A 22314-nucleotide genomic window follows, 5' to 3' on the forward strand; every position below is an offset into this window, starting at 1 on the left:
TATTTATTTTGCTTGTTTTCATTATAGATTCTGATTTAGGTACCAACTTAAGTAATACATCTAATATTGTAACGTATACCTTGGTAAATCGCTCGAAGACCTATGTCTTATATTTTTAAGATTTTTTCACTATCTACCTTTTCAGTATTTTGTCAATATGCACCCGTTACGCGAACTAACAAAAACCTTGTAGTTTCGTCTTTAAATCACCTCGGCTAATTGATATCTTAAAACTTGAATACATAACTTATTAATTTCAAGGACTCTCTTTGAGGTCCTAAATAAAAATTAAACGATCAAGTACTTTATACAAAATAAATAAAAGCCAATTAATTAGTAATAAGAAGTTTATTTTCTCAACTAGACTTAGTTATTCATTATATACAATTTGACATAGTAACATGACAAGATTATGTACATTGGTAGGTAACAAATTGGTACAACAAACATTTATTTACGGTACGTCAATAATAATATAATTTACTTGTATTATAAAACGGCTATCACAAAGTTTGGCATGCGTGTTTATGACATATTTCAATATTAATTTCTTTTTACATCAAACGTTTTTGATAGACACACAGACTGTACAAGGACTCAATTAATATTTAATTTCATGTTCAATATTTTTTTATATAAAATCATATTCATTATTTTATTCATACAAGGACTTTAGTATGAGCAGTTGCGAACACCACTTTTATAAAAAGGTGATGATGAAAAATATTCAACTTAAAAACAAGTGATGTAGTGAACAATTTCGTACCTTTTAAAAGGTTTTTCATAAATGATTCCTAAGTGTCCAACAAAGAGAATTAAAATCTTCATCAACTGTCTTTTTATTTCATTGATTAATCTTTTTGGCTCAATGGATAAGATAAAATGTATTCATATTAAAGCTTAAAGTTTTTTCAGTGAAACTTTTTAATGTGTTTTACATGTCCAGTGTCTATTTTTTAATAAAACTTTGCATTAAACCTTCAAGTTTTTTATTGCATTTCAACCAATCTAATTTATAATTGAGGCTGAATATTTTTCTTAAACGAAACTTTTTAATTCTTATTTTCATTTTGAGTTAAAATATAGTTAAAAATAATATTAATTCACGAAGTGATTCACAAAATACAGAACAATATCTACACTAAGATGGTCATGGTCTCACATACTTGCATAATAACTTTTAGTCTTAAAACACCATTTAATCTAATCAGTAACCACTCCCAAACTCGTAACAACATCCTTTAAGAATATTTTGTTTCACAACCGTTTTCTTATATTTACAAATCGAGCCACTACGCGGTACAAAAATAGACTTTCACTGCTAATTAATAGAGTTTAAAATTCACTTTCCTGGATGAAAGTTCCAGGTATTATTGAGCGCTACCTGAAGTTCCTTTTGGGGGTATGTAGGACGAATATTTCGCAGCTCCGAGCAGCTTTAACTACTCTGTCATCTATCGAATGTTCCGCCCAATGAGGTATTGGGTCCGAATTGACGCTCGGACGAACCGTTGATAGTTCCTCAAAACGCACCTTGTGGCGACGGACGCAGGTTAGACGTATCTGTGGACAAAGATTACGAAATAAGCGGTTTGTAATATTTCATGTCTCGCATGCGTAGGTGTTTTGAAGTCATAGAAGACAAGTATAAATAAGAAATTATACAATGAATTCAGGTACTTTATCAGACTCCAATTTTGATGCCTAATGCCAAAACATATTTTGTTGACAGAGACTCAAAAAAGCATTTTAGCATGAAATATTTTTTTCTCAAATAATAATAACCTTAAATCTTGTATTAATAAAAAAAAGTATTTTCAAGTTATCTACGCACATAGGTATTATTTGGCAGGATAAAGGCATTGAAAAAGGATAAAAGCCCAGGAAAAATCAATACTGCCACATTGTGCGTGACAACCTTGTAGGCTGGAAAATAAATACCATTCAATTGTCAGCTTCATATAACTTTATTTTTCTGCGGTCCCAGTTTATTTTCTTACTATGTTCTCTTTTTACAATTTGGACTTTTACCTTCTTAGTATATCAAGACTTTTAGGTGCTACATGACCTTTTTCAGGTTTCTCTCAAGGTGACATAGACAAGGTGAAACTATATAGTTGTGTATGCACGTAATTAACAAAGCTTTTGCAATAGCTATCGGAAAGACCGCTGGAGTGAAAATGCTTTTCAAATCAAAAATATTACCATGAAATTATTTAAATTATTATGTTAATTTTAATCAAAAAGTCAATTAATTATTGTTATTAAAAAGTCGTGGTGGCCTAGTGGGCAAAGAACCAACCTCTCGAGTATGAGGGCGCGGGTTCGATTCCAGGTCAGGCAAGTACCAATGCAACTTTTCTAAGTTTGTATGTACTTTCTAAGTATATTTTAGACACCAATGACTGTGTTTCGGATGGCAAGTTAAACTGTAGGTCCCGGTTGTCATTGAACATCCTTGGCAGTTGTTACGGGTAGTCAGAAGCCAGTAAGTCTGACACCAGTCTAACCAAGGGGTATCGGGTTGCCCGGGTAACTGGGTTGAGGAGGTCAGATAGGCAGTCGCTTCTTGTAAAGCACTGGTACTCAGCTGAATCCGGTTAGACTGGAAGCCGACCCCAACATAGTTGGGAAAAGGCTTGGAAGATGATGATATTATGTTAATTTTATTAGATAAATCTACTATATTTTATAAACTATGTATGTACAGGTTAAATTCTAGAACTATAACTTCGAAGTTGGTTAAGCGATGACAGATCGGCGAAGCACGAAATGCCTTAAACGGCTTCAGTTGAATTCTACAGATAGAAAATGGTTTTGAATTTGGTAACATATCAATTGACAGATAGCATACAGTTTGATTGCGTAGAAACGTTTGTTAAAATGTAGATATGTCCAGAAAGTTACCTACATATATGTAAATATTATGTTTTATTTACTTTATATTTCAGTGTCTTTTATTTTACTAATTTGCATTTAGTTTTGACATATTAAAGAATTTGATGTGTTCTAAAACATTGAAAAACATTAACGTCTTGACAAAATTAATAAGTTTTTACAGTGGCTTGCTCAGTTTAAGAATAAACAATTACCTTATAAAACACACTTTTACACAAGAAAATACAATAATTAATTAATGCAACCACATATCAAGTTCAACAGCTGTATTTAGTTAAGTAAAAGACTAATTAGAGGTTATCAAGTAATGACTGCTAAAAATACCTCAAATGAAATAATTACAGTTAATATTGAACCCTTTGTTATTTTAAGAACCACCTGTGATGTTATTTATTAATACTAAAATAGCAACGCTTTTATTTTTATGGTAAAAATATACGTACTGAATACTACTTCGTTAAGAAAATACATACAATTTTATTCGTACAAGCTTATTTAAAGATGTATATTTTTGTTTATAGGTTTTGTTGTTGTTGAAAGTTGCATAGATTCCATGCAATAGTTTTTGAGTTTACCATGCTTTGTTTTAAAATATGTGTTGTGAGTATAAATAGTGAAAGATTTGTTAAAAATATAAAAAAATACTAGGAACTCTACTGCTACTAAAATACTAGGTTCTTGTTGATTTTTGAGTTTTTTGTTTTAAGCGGAACACTAACTATTTTCTAATGCTACATTGAAACTCATTGCAAAACATTTTCAAACCGTCCTTTAATTGGTTTTTCCTGTTCCCAGTTTCTTGTCCGATAAAATGTCGATGTCTACAATTCTCTTAATCCATCGAATTCTATCGGGAAACTGTTTTTAGTTTCTAGAGAAAGTAGGATTCGAATCGTGAAAGGAATTAGAGGAAAAAATGACTAATGTCTTGTACCGATTCAATAGTTAGAGGATGTTATGCCGGAAAGACGCTTTTCGAATTAAAAAAGTTCTTAATCGAATTTGGACCATAAACTGTTATCTCGATGGTATAAATTCCTGTAAACACTAAGTATATACCTCTTACTTGAAATGACCACACTTATTTTAATTTCACAAAAAAAAATTAAAACATAAAGCCTTAAAATAAAATACCCGACAATGTGACATGAAGAATAATTCTCTAAAAGAAACTCATTTAGATACTAAGTCTAAAAGGTTGTGAGGTTAATCGCAGGTCACAAAACCACGTGACAAATGAATACCTGTCTAGTTTCTAAGTCGTTCCATTTTTAAATCCAGGTTTAACCACAAATGGTGCAATGCTTTTTCGACAAAATAATAATACGTACCACGATCCAGAATATCTAACTCTCACATCCAAATCAAAACCAATACTCATTAGCTTGCCAAAAACATGAGTCTAGTTTTTGCATTGAAATTCATACAAAGGATTTTAGCCATCCATTTCCAAAACCAATACGCAGCGGTCAATTCAAAATGAAATTCCTTGAAAATTAATGAGAAACTAGACAAAGTTCGATCGGCAAAGCTTGCTAATATTTTATGTATGAAATGTTGACTCATCTCTGTGTAAATGATCGAATTTCTGAATAAGTTGCTAGATTAGGGATTAAAATGAAGATAGAAACTGCTTAAGTTATGAAACCATAGAATATATTAGGTACATGACCATTATAAAAATATATGATCATCATTAATAAGATTTAGCTATCTGTATACCTACTTGTAGGTATAAGTTCTAATTTATGGATACAATGACCTAACATTATATGATGATAAACCAAAATGGTTGGTGCTCATTGAGGTAGGCCTACTTAGAGCAGTGGATGATCTTGTAAGTCATGGATACATGGTGTGATTAGCCAATTAAAGGGTGGAAAGAAGAGTGAAGTAAAGCTGAAGGTACATTGTAGGTATATAGGTAAAATTCTTAGACCCGCGCTTGGACTGTCTCCGATCACAATAACTGTTAGATTAGGTTAATCATATGACGGGTTTTTAGCCACGCATAAAAGGCCTAGCGGAAAATCAAGAAAGTAAAAATCTGAAAAGAAAGAATAAAAGACCCGCTTGAACTAATTGCTGTTTGATCCAACATTAATTCATAAGAAATCAAGATGGAAGATTCCATCAAAGAAACCGAAGTTAAATAATTTCAACAAAATTAGCACCAAATTAACACCGAAACGTTTTGAAATTAATTATTTATTTAATCTATAGAACCAACAACGCCCACGCTTTGAAACTTAATAGTTATAAATGGTTCCATTTTGCGGGCGACGAATTGACATTCGCAAAGTATGTAATTATTGAATAAATTATCTATTTATTCTGTGATTAGGTACTGTACGCGACAGATAAACAGTTAAATGAGCTGTGCCTGGTGAGAAGATGTTCTTAACAGTTATTTATTAAAGAGTGTTAATTCAAGTAAGTAGGCAACTAGTATACTATGTACGTACGTATTGTATACTAGCTTCCGCCAGCGGCTTCGCCCGCGTGGTGTATTGATAAAAAGGAGCTTATGTGTTAATCCAGGGCATCACCTATCTACATAACAAATTTCAATTAAATCGGTCCAGCCGTTTTTGCGTGATTGAATAACAAACCATACATTCTCACAAACTTTCACATTTATAATATAAGGCGATTATCACACTGCCCCGCATGATGCAGCGTAGTGCGTGGATGCGTTTTTTTCCGTTGTATGGAAATATCTCCGTTTGTATGGAAAACACGCATAGTCCAACACACTGAAAATGCATCCACGCGCGTTCATGCGGATCACGCACATACATGCGGAGAAACACGCACCCCCGCGCGTAGGTGCGGGGCGAGACGCAAGGTATGGCACACTGAATCCCGCAGTGCCGCGCGTGATTTTGAATGGACTTGACGTGTATATTTGAAAATGGAACTCGCTGTGCGTGAATTTACAAAACGCACCTACGCGCGTGAGTGCGTGAAAAACCCGCACGATGATGCAGATCTGCACTCCCGCAGGAACGCGCGTAGGTGCGTCGACACGCAAGATGCAGCGTGATGCGGGGCAGTGTGAAGATCACCTAAGTAGGATTATAATATAAGTAGGATTAGGTACGTGCATAAGAAGGTATTTAGTAAGTATACTAGTATACAATAAAAAAAATGTTGGTATGCACAGCTTTGCCTACACCTGGATCATGCACCATATAGCCAGCCACTCTAAATCATAATTGACATCAGGCTTATTCGAACCATCTGATTATCATCCATTCGTGTTCATAAGTACACTTAGGTAAAATCATTTCTTTTTCGACGGTTAATATTTTAGAGTAACTAGTAACATAAAGTAGATTTTTCAGAGCTGCTCAAAATCTTAGTGTAAGAATTATTAGTTCGATCGATGAAGTATTTTTGCATACATCACCAAACTATCAAATAACCCTTTGATAATATTCTAGATTCAAATTAATATTATGCCATGCACGTTTTCTTAACAGCAAAGATCAAATATTTGGTCAAATGAAATATACCTACATAATATATGTAAGTAAGTAAATTACTATGCATTAGAGCGCCCAAATATGATATTCGTAGCTTGAATCCATAAAATGACAATAATTCAACCAAACCCTTTGATGGGACCCAAAGCGTTTATTGAGACATAAACAGGGTAATAAATCCCATAGAAAACCGCCTACAAGGAATCGCTATAAACCCGTCTATTAGTTTTTTTATTGTTGGCCTAACATTAAATATATAATGGCTTTCCGTAATGATAATTCAAAATTGCTTTCGCACAATTTCGAGAAATTTTACACCACGAGTCTACGCGACATTTTAAGATGAAGAATGATTACTTTTAAGAATTCATTAAGGTTTTCTGCTATTGTATTTTTTTAGTATCTTATTGTTTAACTAGCTAACCCATGGTTCACGCACGCTTCTGGAAAACCATTTTCTGCAACCTGGTAAAAAGTATGTTCTTTTGGTTTCTTTTTCTTTTGGTTCGGTTCGTTTTGAAAGCCAGACGGCCAGTCTGGGTTACTTTCGCATTTATAATATTAGTAAAGCTTTAGTAAAAATTGCATTACATTACCTAATTGCTAAAAGCTTTACACCATTTAATACTTTTTACAACTTCATAATACCTAATAACAAAGTTAGTTTCGCCGTTATTCAAACAGTGGTCTAGCTCAGTCACAGTTCCGGGAAGTTAGCCCATAAATCACTGTAAAGTTAGACAATTTGAAACCACACGTGACCAAATAGCGGATATCCAGCGGTGGTCTTGATGGCTAGAATGCTAAAGAGGCCACCTATGACACGAGCGTAAAGTCTATGCAGCATATGCAATAATCGTGAAAATTATTGCTATTTTTAAATGATAAGTAAAGATAACAAAGGCCACATACAACACTCCGCATAAAGAATATGATTCAAATAAAGGCTTCTTTAGATATAGGTACTTTAAATTTGTTAGTATTAATTAGAAGACAGCTAGCTGTCAGCAAACTTTCCGCCGTCAGACTGTATGACTGTATGACTGTATGTAGGTATCGAAAGAGCAGTACCTAATTAAAGCCTATATGATTTAATACTATTTTTACCTTATGGAAGCCCGCAGAACCTTGCAGACCACAATGGTAAATTGTTACAGCAAGTCATGCTCGTTAACATTCTTAATGATCCCAAATACATACGCAAACTACATACTACTGCAACATCACTTGCACCCATTCATTGAACGATATCTCAATTTCCCTAAACAAATAAAAGTAGCAAGGGATTGAGAATTGCAAATATCTTTGTACTAACTTTAGCCCCACATATGCATTGCCAAATTAACTACAATATTTTTAATTGTGTAATATAGATGACCTTTAAGAACAGTACACTAAATAATAACCACAACGTGGTGGTTATATTTCAGCCTTAAATAATCCCCACAAAATTCATAACTGCGTCGAAAGTTAATGTTGACTATTCAACAGCAATTTCTAACCATACTACGTTAAATAATTCAGATTATTTGAATACTAAAAGTGAATTAAGTGACAGTGTTTAACCTAAATCATAATAGTTTTAGCCGTGACGAGATTATAATACCTACAATGAGTTGGGTTCGAAATAATCTGAGTTATAAAGGGTGTTTGCAACTTATTGGTAAGCTGTTAGTGAAACATATTTCACCTGAGTGAATGAAAAGTTGAACGTAATGATAAAAAAATATGATGAAGGCATTATCACTCAAAATACCTATATACTTTAATTACGTAACTAAGGGTGCTTACATAAAGAAACAGGTTTCCGGTACAGACAAACCTGTACGGGTAGGTACCGATCAATGCAGGTATAATATTTCAATACAATCCTATTCACTCACTTATAAAGAAACAGGTAAAAAACAGGTAAGTTACAACCTGTTTCGGTACCTACCCGTACAGGTTTGTCTGTACCGGAAACCTGTTTCTTTATGTAAGCACCCTAGTATAATATTTAATTAGGTACATACGAAATAGGTGTATACATACATACATGATTTCCTACAAAAATAAATTGCATAATTACCTCTTGGCAAAATCAAAATAAAACATTTTCAAGTTCTTTTAGCTTCGCAGCAGGAACGAATAAGCATTCATTAAGTTTTTATTTAACTTCATTAACTTGTTTTAAAAGTCAAACTGTGTTATAAAAATAAAGTGTCCTGTTTTGCTAAAAATATTTATTTTCCAACGTGAACCCAGAGGAAAACTCCGCTGCAGTCAAAATATGTGACAAACATCGTTACACGGGAAAATTTACACGTGCGAGAGGAAATTCAAATGCTATAACGTGCAATTCACTTTTTATAGGACACCCTGAGAGTACACGTTAACTATACACACGTTACACGTTAAACTGTCGTCTGACAGTTGGCCCGACGGCGACGGTAACGGAAAAATTTTAAAAAAATCCGGCCAAGTGCGAGTCGGAATCGCGCACGAAGGGTTCCGTACCATTATTTATAAAATGGACAAAAAAATCACGTTTGTTGTATGGCAGTCCCCCAAAATATTTATTCAATTCTAGTTTTCAGTTATAGCGGCAACAAAAATACACCATCTGTTAAAATTTCAGCTCTCTAACTATCACGGTTCATGAGAGACAGCCTGGTGACAGACGGACGGACGGACGGACAGAGGAGCGAAAACAGGGTCCCGTTTACTACGACAGTTTTAGTCATCCTGATACCGACCAAATACCTGATCATTGTTATGTGCGCACTCCCATACCTCTCCGTACCTATCAAGATCCGATCAAACTGTCGGCCAACTGGGAGTTGAATTTCTGTCGACCTAAAAAGAATGTCGAAAGTTCGACACATTTGAAAACTGTTGCATTCCATATTGAGACCGTGCAATCAATATAACGATTTTGCATTGAGGCTAAACTGACCGTGTATAAAAAGTTGCCCGATATTATGCATCAAACTAATAATATTTTTTCTTACATTATTTAAGAGTATGTACAAGTATTATGTACCTATGTATATTATGTGTCTATTTTGTTTTTAGACTACTAATATTTAGAATAGCATTCTCAAAAATGTTTTTACATCTGCCTGCTTGTTATTCAAACACTTCTTTTCTACTCGTTTTAATGATGGCATTAATTGTTTTTATTGTACGTGTCAAAACTGTTTTCTGGTTATATCTGCCACGTGACGTGCTAGGCACGCTACCAACTGGTTCATATGAAAGACCTTAATCCACTATTGATCATTGGCACAGAACATTCAATTCATTTTTCTCTTTTATTACAATTTGATAAAACTGAATCGGATAGCTGAAAATAATATCAAACTTTCGCTCGCGAGTAACAATACTAAACAAAGCAATTCATCATCATCCTCCGAGCCTTTTCCCAACTATGTTGGGGTCGGCTTCCAGTCTAACCGGATTCAGCTGAGTACCAGTGCATTACAAGAAGCGACTGCCTATCTGACCTCCTCAACCCAGTTACCCGGGCAACCCAATACCCCTTGGTTAGACTATTACAAACGAAATAAAAAAAGTTTATTCCAATATGAATAACAATACAATTTAAATGGAAATGCTATTATATTTCTTATCACACAAAGCATTTTTCAATCTAAAACCGAGGTTGAGTTTGATCAGTGATTGTAAATCTAACACTATAGAATATTAGTTGGAAATCAATTTATGTATTCTAATTCTTCTACTACGGGTTTGTTGTGATTTCATTAGAAATAAGCAGTACCTTTGTACTATTTTATTATGTTATTAGTTCTTTTGTCATGTGTTTGGTATATACATAAATGGTTAAATAAATACTTTTCATCTATTGAACTTAGTATTCCACTTGAGCATTTATCCACATATTGCATACCTACATGGTAGGATCAATCGTTTTTACAGCCAGTCTCCGTCCGTTGCAGACTAAACTATCGGCCAAAGGTTGAAATCTCGCAGTCGCAGTGGTTTAAAATGCTATTTCTTTCAGCTTCTAGCGCAGTTGCATTCTCTTATGTTATACCTATTTAATAACCACTGTTTTGTTTGTCTGTCTGAGTACTACTAGTGTACTTAATTATTATTCATGTCATACTAGATCAAATACAAAGAAACAAATATGAGAGATTCCTAGAAAGGAATTTACAAACTCCGCAGTTTACGCGGACACAGTCCCTCGAGTTTAACGTAGAATGTTCGTCGCATCCTATTTACATCACCTGAAATAACATGTTCTGTCATGTAAGTTTGTTAACAATTCACGATAAAACGACTAGACAGGTTTTCAATATTCAAATGGAGAACACTAGAACTCGAAAAAAAAATACGCTAGTCAATCATAATGTATTCATCAGAATACTCAGAGCGTGTGCAAAATTTCATTCTAATCGAAGACCGGAAAGTGGGTCAGATTCCAAGATTTTCTTACATACTTACATAAGTTACAAGTGAAGCTAATAATAATATAAGCGTGTTAAAAAAATATTATAGGATACTCTTTATATGCCAAGACCAGCACCGTGTAATATTGTCAAGTTGATTAATTGATCGCAAATACGATACTGAGTAAGCATGTTAATACAAAAGCCCACCCCAACTTAGTTGGGAAAAGGCTAGGCAGATAATATTAATAACTGCAAAATAAAAATTTTGTAAGTTTATCATGTTCACGTTAAATTCAGAGTGCCGCTAACTGATTGAATGTCGCCTAACGATAAAAAGAAGCAAAAACGATCAAAATCAAAATATCGTATGTTAGATATTGAACGTCAGTCAGATCAGAGTCGTGAGGGCTTTGAGGTATCAACTCTATAAAGGTAAAAAAACTTTGACACGTTCACTACTACACGTTCCTCACGTTTTTTGTAAAAACTTTTCATAAAATATTCCGCATATATTCTCACTACTGTAACTAACTAGTCCTGAACACGTACGTTGCTATAGTATATTATTCATAATTTTGAAAATTATAATTCATGTATTAAGGTATAAAAAATACCAAATATAAAACTTGTATAAAACATATAGGTATATAACTAGTTGTTTTCCCGCGGTCACACCCAGGTCCCGTGGGAAATTCTTCCCGTAAGTGCCCGAATAAAATTTACCTGGCCTATATTACTAAGGCATAGTTTAGCTATCAACAGTGAAAGATCTTTTTAAACCCCTTCAGTAGTTTCGGAGCCTTTAGGGTCGAAAGAAACAAACAAAAAATGTTTCCTCTTCATTACATAGATAGGAATGAGTTTCCATTTTGTTACCTTGATATAAACATTTTCATAATAAGAATAATGCAAACATACAAAGAGCGCCCGAAGCGTAAACATCATTAATATTTACTGATTTGAAATGTTTTTGCACAATTTGTTCATTCAATTTTTTTAATGTAACATTGAAAACGAAACAGGGAAAAGATGACAGCTAATTTATTTCCCATTCAACATGGACCCCAAATAATTATCTTACAGGTACGCAATCTTTCGACCGTTATAAACAAATTTTAGCATAACATCACAGTTTAAATATACCTAACCTATATATTCTCTTGTAAACTGTTGTGAAGCTACGTACTAAAGTTCGTAACAATGTCACTCTCACACGCACGTGCTCGATGCACGACACTCGTCGTGCTCGGTGCTCGATACTGACAGCACCGATAGGGCCGGTAAAAGCTCGTAGATACACATGCGTGTGTGAGCGACATTTTTACGAACGTCACTAGGTACTTTCCCAACTGTACATTTTTATTCTGTTATAACATCAAACAAAATTGATTTCCTACAGAATTCTGATATTGAATTTAGATTGTATGAGCATACGGGCCAATAATGCTATCTCTTTTAGAAAGGGAATCTGGACAGCTATTTCATAACACAGGTTCAGCTATTGCAATATCTGAAGTGCAAAGTCCACGTACTTATTTTAAATATTAGTTCGATATTACATGCATAGGGTTCCCAATATATTGCGGACGGGTCACAGTCTAACACAATGCGGTTGTACTCCAATATTTTTTAGCATAGTCTGATATAGTAGAATGCGATATGACAGTCGTATTACTTTCAAATAATTAGCAAACAAAAATTAACCTCTTGAAAACTTCAACAAATGTACTTGGAATACCGAGATATGATCAAATATATGTACAGATGCTATTTAAATCTAAATGTTTGCAAGCAATATAAATACACATAGACGATTCTGGCGACTGAAGAAAACATGAAATTAAACTAGTATTTACTTGGACCGCGACAAGTGTTATACGGCCTTAAGCTCATGGTATCAAATAATATTATTTCGCAATATTATATTACAAAGAAATTTATTCCATAGCAACCACCATAAAATAAATACGTTGACATTTATTGCCAAATCAATTTCCACGTTCATTATTGACGAATAATAAATTAAATAATTTTCCATTTTCACGAAGAAATTTCTCTATAAAGAAATTTTCAAAGCGACCAAACTAATGAATTCAGAAATTGACGGTTCTAATTGATTTTACAATTAAATTTTGTCGGTAATAAAATCAAATAGATTTGGCGTCTCAATTTTGTATTCTATAATTTGATTGGAACCAATTAGGTACGTTTTATTGGGACAAAAATACTTTATTATCACTATAAATTGCTCTAAAATCATATGTCTAATAATATATGGCCAAAGATATACATAACATACGAATACGACTAGATATGCCAAGCGTAGTTGCTGTCTAATTATGTGAGGTACCTACAACTCTGACGCCCGCATGAAATCGGCAGACGAACATTTGAAGCACAATTGAAAATGCCTAATTGCTTTGCGGTAAATTACTAAACTTCAGCTACCAATCTAGCTTGAGTATTATACTTGTGACGTCATTGTAGTTGTAAGTAGTGAAAGATATTATTCTATCTGCACCTGTTTGAGACTTAGTATGCCTAGCATGGAGTTAAATCATCATCATCATCATCATCATCATCAGCCTATCGCAGTCCACTGCTGGACATAGGCCTCTCCAAGTGCACGCCACTGAGATCGATGGAGTTAAATATCTAACATCAATAATTCTAATTGTATTATCATCTGCCGAACCTTTTCCCAGTGCCTTTTTCGAGTGTTTTACAAGAAGCTGGAGGGCTGTCTTTATGACTCGTGGAACCCAATACTCCATTATGCAATATAAAAATAATGTTGAGTTGCAATAAGGCCACTTCCATTACAAATACATACCTTTTTTTTTCCGACGTCAAAAATCATCAAATGACCCCTCCCGCTGTGGGTTAGTAGCGGTGAGGGAGTGTCAGACTCTTACTGACTAAAAACCGTCGTGTTCCGTCATAGGCCTTAAGTACCAGGGCCGCGGTATCTTTTTCGAACAACCCGCAGCCCCGGCAGGCCTTGGCCCTGCTGGGCCCCCCTGACAAATACATACCTTGCTTTTATATGGCCAAAGATGGCCAAGCAAAATTGCCAAACTTTTTTAACTTTTGCCGTAAATAAACCTACGCCATGAAAAAGCCGTAAACTTAGGAATCTCAAATATTAATCAATGAAAAATATAATTTAGTTTGAAAACTTAAATTGCTTCCATCTCAAACTTTTGCCTACAAATCAAAGTAGTTTTTCTTCTTCCTTGAAAAGTTTTCGAGTCGAACTATTTATTTGTACATTCTATATTTCGACCATAATTTATACGTTTATATGAAACAAATGTAAGCATGATACACATAGATAATAGGGTACCTAGTACCAGTGCTTTACTTTAGAAGAAAACAGGATTTGAAAGACAAGTAAATAAACGAAATAGGAACGTCTATTTTAAATTGACGTCAGAATACAGAATTCAAAGATTTTGATGTTAGGTACATTTCTTCCTTCAGTTGTGATAACGAACCGTGAATTGTCTGTCTATCTCGAATAATAAAATAGTAGTAACTAAATCCCAAGTTTTGTAATTACTGTCGAAAGGATTAAAATGGTTTTATTGTGGAATTATTAATAAATATTTACTTTAAGCTAGCAAAACTTTCCATGATTCACTATTTTCAAATCATTGGTTTATATTTCTATAATTTTAAGAGACAGGTATTGTTGAAACGGAATTTTCCATTATAATAAACATTCATAAATTTTGTAAATTATCGTAATACTGGCACAAATGTTTTATTAATGTTACAAAAGCAAATATTATTGATGTAGCTATTTATAAACTTTTCAAAGTGAAACACAAACATTTTTTTTGATTCAGTCGTTCGGCCAAGTTAAACCGCAGAACAAACTTAGTAAACAAAATGAAGGCAACCCACAAAACGACTTTACTAATTAAATTAAAATATCGACACCTATCGGAATTCAGAAACTTCAAATTGACTTCCCAATATTATGTCTATTAGCGCACGATTTATTAAGTTCCATAAGTCATTAATTAGTAGTTAATGAGTTTCAAGTGTTCTAGAAAGATTTATTATTGCCGAGTTCACGAACTTAGGTGCGAAGTCAAAAGCATTTGAGAGAAATCCTTGAAGTAGGTACTAAATTGAATAAATCGAAAACGTACTTTGAAAAGCTTTTATTTCAAAAAGTAACGATTTATTAGCGGTTTCTGTACCGAATTATCTGCAATTATCTTTTTGAATACGCATATACAAAACGTTAATATCTCAAAACATTTTAAATTATGGTAATGCTTTTTAATTTATATTGACGTGAAAAATACCCTCTAATGCCTATTCGTTAAAAACATACCTTATCATACCCTACCAAAAAAATTATAGTATGAATGCAGTGTCATAACTTACTAATCCAATTACGTAAAAAAAACAGAACATTAAAAGTTTAATCATCCCTAATCATTTCGAGCTCACCGAGGCGTTCAAGTTAGTCTTACTTAATAAGTAAACAAACTGCACCTTTTTCTGTTACTTACAAAGGATCCACTCAAATGGAATTTAAACATTAAATGCACATAGATCTCAAATTCATTAAGACAAAGAAAAACACAAGAATTGAAGAAAGAATACGCAGATATCTTTTATTATTATTAAAATCCATGTTATTTTTAGACTTGATATTTTCTTTACTTATAGAAAATGTCATAGAGCACTAAAGATTGCTGTCACACTAGCGGATTGTTCGCTCTGTTTTTACACACAGCATCCTTGGATACGCACGGAGCATTTCCAAGCTCGTAGGCGCGACAACAAACAATTGACAAACACCTGTACGAAATATTGACGCCTAGAACTACGCCTAAGGACCGTTTATGATCGGAATAAGTTGTGTGTAGTATGTAATGCGGAGAAATGAAATCGCGTTGTCAGGAAGGTTTTGGACATGAACGTGGATGGATAGAGTGGAAGAGGATGACCAAAGAAGCGATGGACGGATTGTGTAAAAGTCGATATGATTAGAAAGAATGTTACTCGTGAGATGACGGCAGACAGAAGAGTATGGAAGGTGAAACCCCAATTAAAATTGTGATTAGGACAGGAGGATGATGAATGTGTTGCGCGTAGAAAAACGAATTGTACACGTGGGACTAATCCGCCAGTGCGAAAGCGTTGTAATAGAAACGCCCACGGCTCCAGCAACGAATTGTTAGACAGAATTTCACGCACAACTTAAAAAACATATTAACAGTACTTTTGGATAGATTCTAAATGGATCTTAAAATAGTAACACTTTATACGTATAACAATAAGTGTTTACTTAACTTTAAGAAGACAAATAATGTATTAAGTATTTTTGGAGAAAATGCTTTTGAAGATATTTTGTTGCGATCATGGGACAGATTATGACTGAGCCTGTACCTACGTATTTGACAATTACTACACATAGATAAATAAGTATATATTTAACCGATGTACGCCTGTAATAAGTTCGTCTAATTAATTATTTATTCTATATATTTTTGTATTAAAAGATTAGCTTTTCAATAATAATTTTGCAATTAAAATTATGGCTTGAGCTATTTATTTATTACAAAGTAAAAGTATCCTCAGAAAGATTTATCGGCTACATTATGTATCAAGTATTTTAATTTCCGCAATACAGAACATTATTTGGTGTTCACTTCGTACAATAATTTAATTTTTAGTAAAATTGTATCAATGTCAGTATCAAATAAATGCTTTAATACATACATGACTACCGCTCATTCTAAAGTGCCAAGATTCCATTTTCAAATATAAACTACAAAGAGGGATAAGTATGTTCTTTAAAATACAATTTCTCAATTTTAAAAGCTTATTGTTGAGCAAGGTTGACACATTGGTAAGACTTATTTTACTGTGCAACGAGAATTTTTAACACAAAAGAATGAATAATCACTTTTCGGTAAAAAAATTACTTTTCGTCAATGTATGTAAGCCAGTTTTATTGCAAAGAAAGAAAGAAAGAAAATATTAGGTGAACATCGTCATAGGCCATCATCATAAACTTTGTTTTTCAGATATAAAGTTTCAAAACTTTTACAGACATTCGCTTTGTGAACAGGAAAACTAAAAACTTACGTTCAAAGCATATTCTCGGAATAATATTCTTGCAAGTCAAAAACTATGTTTTAATGAGTTAAACTTTTCTTCGAACACGTGTATGAATTCAAAAAGATTTTCAAAATATGTTATTCAAAATGAAGTTGAAAGACAATATCGATTTCCAAAAAGGCTTTATACTTTTCAAAAAAACCGGCCAAGTGCGGGTTGGGCTCGCGCAAACCGTTCAGTTTAGAACAATCATAGTTATGGTAATTTCGTGAGAGTCAAAATAGTTAATATTTTTTATTTTATAATATAACTAAAATAGTAGGCCAGTACCTTGTAAAAGTTCTTTTATTAAAGTTATTCATTTACAACATTTTATAGTCATCATTCAGAAATCTGATTGAAAACAACGAATTATGTCTTAAAGGTCATTGGGGCATATCTGACCCGCTTTGCAAAAAATGGCGGACATGAATCAAAGTAGTTTTAAATTGTGGAGAATAGTATGACGTTTCTTTGAATATAAATATTTTATTAAAATTCCATGGAGACGAATGGCCAGGATCGTTTAAAAAATATAAAAGACAAGCAGTTTCAGAGGATTGTACAGTTTTCAATGCTAGTTTTTATTGTTAAAGACTTTTCATAAAGAATGAAGATGCCAATTCGGATGACCAGGATCTGATGAGGATCTGGAAACCCTGAAAAATCGAGGGCAACTCTTGAATATTGTAGGCACGCATCAAGTCAAAACCAGGCATGTGAGTGTATTTTTAAGGGTACTGGTAAACAGTGAAGGTTTGGAGCTGATTTGATTATGGAGACCACAGAGAGTCGAGGGAACTCCTGAACGGTATGTTGCAACTACCACGTGTTTGGGCTTATTTTATTCGTATTGGCGAAGACTTTCCACGTAGATAGGTTTGACTGCCATTGCGGGATCGATAGCAAAGATCAGATATAGTTATGGGAACTCCTTTACAATTTATAGCAGTAACTTTGTGTTAGAGCTTATTTTATTTTAGGTGATGAGAATTCACTACTAACTTGGGTTAAAGCAGCCATTGCAGGAATGGGATCTTTTATTTTTGAGGGATTAATCACCTAACGAGCCCCAGTATCAGGAAATGCCTGACGACTTGTAACTGTTGAATTGTAACAACGACTGCTAGAGAGTAGGATTCGGGGCTGCTGGCTTTACGTTTCTAGAGCCTTGACAAAAGTGTAATTCTATTACTTTTTTTGTTTTATAAATTCGACTCTATTTTATTTTGTAAATAGCCACACTCCCAGTCGTAACTTGTAATGGTGGGTCGTAATGGTCGTAATGGTCTTTATAAAAATGAATTTAAAAAGCATTTTACAAACAAATCCAACTTCAAACATATAAAAAAGCAACAAGAAAACAAAAACAAGAAAGAAAGGAAGAAGATGTTTGGTGCATCGGTCTAGAAGTCGGTGTCTAGAGGATGCATCTATATTTATTTAACCACCGAGATCTAGACCGATGCATATAAACTGTTTTCTTGTTATTTTTAGAAGTTGTATTTTTTTTTTTGTAAAAAGTCTTATTACTAATGTCTTATTTACTAATGCCATAGTAAATCAGAGCCTTATATCATTATACTGTGCTATATTTCGTTCGTGTCCGCCGTGGGTATGGTTTCCATACTAAGGTGCCCAATGACCTTTGAATGATTCAGAATTTTTCACAGTTTAGAGGCAATTAGATTTAAGAAGTGTTTGATATGAATTTCAACTTTAATATCTCTACACGTTCATGTGAAAAAGGGTAGGTAGTAAGTTAATAATTATTAAAAAAATATTTTGTGTCATGTAAGCAAAAATAATATTTTAATATTTTATGTAACTTCAAATTTATCATTTTCGCAATTTTTCCTTCATCTGTACTATATAACGTTGCTTCGTGCCAAATTTCAAGATACTGAGTTCACGGGAAGTACCTTGTAGGTTTTGATTCCCTAGCGTGTGACGGAAATTCGTCTAAGGTGTCGGTATAAACTGCTGTATCTTTTGATCGCGTTAACTTAGAAGTTTGATTTTTTCACTGCTTAAAGGGACAATAGACCTAGGTATTTGGTATAAATTTCAATTTGATACCTTTATTCATTCGTGAGAAATAAGGTAGTAAGTTTCATTTTATTAAAATATTTTTATTATATTATATAACTAAAAAAATGTGATTTTCAATTTTTCCTATATTTGCATTATATGACAATGCTTCATGCCAAATTTCAAGATTCTGAGTTTACGGGAAGTATCCTGTAGGTTTTGATTCCTTTGCGACTGTCGAAAATTTGTTGAAAATATCGACATAATCGGCTGTATCTTCTGATTGGCTTGGCTTAGAAGTTTGATATTTTCACAGCTTAAAGGGACAATAGACCTGAGTATTTCATGTGAATTTCAGCTTGATACGTCCCCGCGTTCTTGAGATAAAGGGTCTTGACAGACAGACAGACGGACAAGAAAGTGATCCTATAAGGGTTCCGTTTTTTCCTTTTGAGGTACGGAACCCTAAAAACACAAAAAAATGGCCAAATTGTTTTAAAATCAACCTTACTTAAAAACTTTACGCAGCGGTAACTAATTAGATACCTTTAAGCGCTATTTTGTCACTGGTGACCAACAAATTGGCCGACAGTTTGAAGATAATTTAAGAGGCTAATTAAACTTTTCAGGCACACAATACCTGATCGTTATAAACTGCGCACTGCCATTACATCTCCATACTGATCAAAAGCCCTAAACACTATCAGCCGACTAAAAGTTTGTAGTTGAAGGTTGTCACTTACACAGTAGTCACAAAGTCACTACTATCTCTGTAAGTTATATGGCCGTGGCACTAATGCCTATGTAATTAGGTAATGCAAATACAAGGTGTTGATTTGCGTTTGTGCCATATTTCAGGAGGAGGACATAAAATACGTAAATAAATCGATTGGAATTACAGTAGACGGGAAGTAGCTAATATGCACTGCTTTTTTTGTCATTGTAATGTCGTAGTATTTCAGAAGTAATCCAGTTTTTATGAATGAAATTTATGAATGATCGTTGCGTATGCTTTGTGTTTGCATTTGTGTGAGGGCGCAGCACGGTTTTAAGGCCAGTAACACACGCATCAAGTTTAAATACGGCTAGATGATATTGACGGAATTCCGAAAAGAAATTTAATAAAAAACATTACGCACCAATTTTTTCGTTGATTTGGGTCGAGAATCATTAGCATAATTACGTCCTTGAATATGGCACGGATGCAAATCAACAGCTTGTATTGTTTAGTTCACAAAAGACTTACGTTTTCCAACTGTGTCGTCTCCCTGCTAGGTTGGCGTATGCTCACTTTAGTCCTCAGGTCAGGACCGGTGATACCTGTTGAAAGAAAATTTAAAATTAAATAAAGGAGGATGTGAATTGGATACTTCGATATACTGAATAGTCTGATGTCTCCAATACGGTGTAGTGTTTTAGAGGTTGTGTTACTGGGTTTCCTAACCATCGATATGCACAGTGTGACCCACAGAGGGCAGATAAAAAAGGGGCGTAAAGAAACTATACTAATGTTATATATATTAAGTTTTTGTTTGAAAGCGGTAATCTCGGAACTGTTTTACCAATCTGAAAAACTATATCTGTGTTACATAGCCTATTTATAGAGAAAAGCTACTGTCTACACACAGGACGCGGGTGACACCGCTATCGAACGCTTATATTTAATCAGCTTTCATCATTACTACCTTTAAACTACATTTTAATATAAGATCGTCGCATGATAGAGTAACAAACATTGATCCATCCATTCACATACATAGACCCGCACATGCAAACTTTCCCGTTCATAATGATTAGTGTCTAGTGATCCGATCTCCACATACACCATTACATAGCTTTGTTTAACTTGACCTATATTTAACAGACCGATTATACCACTTACCTTTCCTGACCTACTGCGGTCTACCAGAATAATCCCCAAGCGAATATAGTTTGATAATATCAATCGATAGGTGGGTCAAGCCTATGCATTCCATAATCCATATTCCTGGTAATCTATTATAGATTTTCCGGTAGGGTAAGTAATGGGTATGTAATAATATTCCTGGTACCATTTCCATGTCTATTTTTCAAGCGTTATAATGTAAATATGAATACTAACGAAATATTCAGTATCTAAACATAAATGTGTTATTTAAAAAATCTTACAGTAGGATAAAAAAGTCACTTACCCAATATTTCGATTACATTTTAAATTAATAAAAAAGTGTAATATTTATGACTGATCTGGATTAAAAAATCAATGTGATTACAGCAAAAATGGATTAGGTTGTCTGACAATCAAACAAAAAATATTTATGAAAAATAGATAATGGAAGACGTTAATACCACAGAGATTTGTTTAACTTTTGAATAAATTAAGGATTAGCAGATTTTGAGTAGAAGACTCAAAACTTAAATAATTTTACTAATTTTTTTTGTAAATACTTTTTTATTCAACTCTAAAATAAAATTATTTTAGAGTTGAATAAAAAAGTATTTACAAAGTTGAACGGCCTTCTTAGTGTCGGAAGTTAGAGCAGAAAATATTTCGACAGTTAAGGGCTTAAAATATTCGCTATTTAGAACGCGGGATTGTTTGAAAGAGTTACTGCGGCCTTGAAAAATAAAGGGCGAAAGGTAGAGGAACTCAAATTTATTCCAGTCACTGAGAACCGACAGTGGAAGGAATGTATCACTATCCACAGCCCCGGGAATGATATATTTCTTTGAAGTAAAAGTGTGTTGAACTTTCTCAGGCAGACACCGTTCATATCTTACGAGTCGCCGAAGGTCGTTACGGCTTTAAACTGGCCAAGAGACTCGCCAAAATTGGTCAAAGAAAGATTCTAAATTTTATTTTCCAAAAATACAAATTGAGAGATCAAAGCATTTATAAAATTCATCTTAAAAATGGTGTTGGTTACAAAGTTGGCTTTTGAGCGTAGGTACTTAGAAGCAAAAATAAAATCCTAACTTAAACGGTCTTAAGTTGTTGTTAAATTCAGTTCAAAATTCATGAAAAAATGCTATGTAACGGTCAGGTGTATTCGAATACTTGACTAAATAAAATTAAGATTTTACTGTTGAATGCTCTCACAATTTCATTAGAATTAAGTCCAGTTTTTTTTTCATCTGCTCAATAAAGAGGCTCTATTTAACGTTTATTTTGATTCGCTGGGTTTTTAAGCAAAAATGTTTATTTTTAAATTTATATTTTGACATTAACGTAACAACTTAAGCTTATGGTATAATTAGGCTGTCAGGAATGGTAATGGTTTGGGACGAAGCACCCGAAGTAATGCCGGCTGTACTTAAGTATTTATAATTTGAAGCTCCCCTAAATTTCTAATGACGAGAAAAAGGAGGTTCTGATTTGGACGCACATAAAAAAA

General features: G+C 33.6%; 1 protein-coding gene across 1 annotated transcript in view; it reads right to left on the minus strand.

Moving 5' to 3' along the window:
• Nucleotides 1-1140: 1140 nt before the first annotated feature.
• Nucleotides 1141-22314, minus strand: part of LOC124637224 (adipokinetic hormone/corazonin-related peptide receptor variant I-like) — a 140939-nt gene continuing 119765 nt past the window's right edge. The window contains exons 7-8 of the mRNA XM_047173585.1: nucleotides 20187-20260; nucleotides 1141-1563 (exon numbers count right to left, since the gene is read on the minus strand). Of these exons, the coding sequence (XP_047029541.1) occupies nucleotides 1381-1563; nucleotides 20187-20260 (257 nt within the window). The 3' untranslated portion in view covers nucleotides 1141-1380. The remainder of the gene's footprint in view (nucleotides 1564-20186; nucleotides 20261-22314) is intronic.

Source organism: Helicoverpa zea, chromosome 15 (genome assembly GCF_022581195.2).
Source record: "Helicoverpa zea isolate HzStark_Cry1AcR chromosome 15, ilHelZeax1.1, whole genome shotgun sequence".
Classification (NCBI taxonomy): domain Eukaryota; kingdom Metazoa; phylum Arthropoda; class Insecta; order Lepidoptera; family Noctuidae; genus Helicoverpa; species Helicoverpa zea.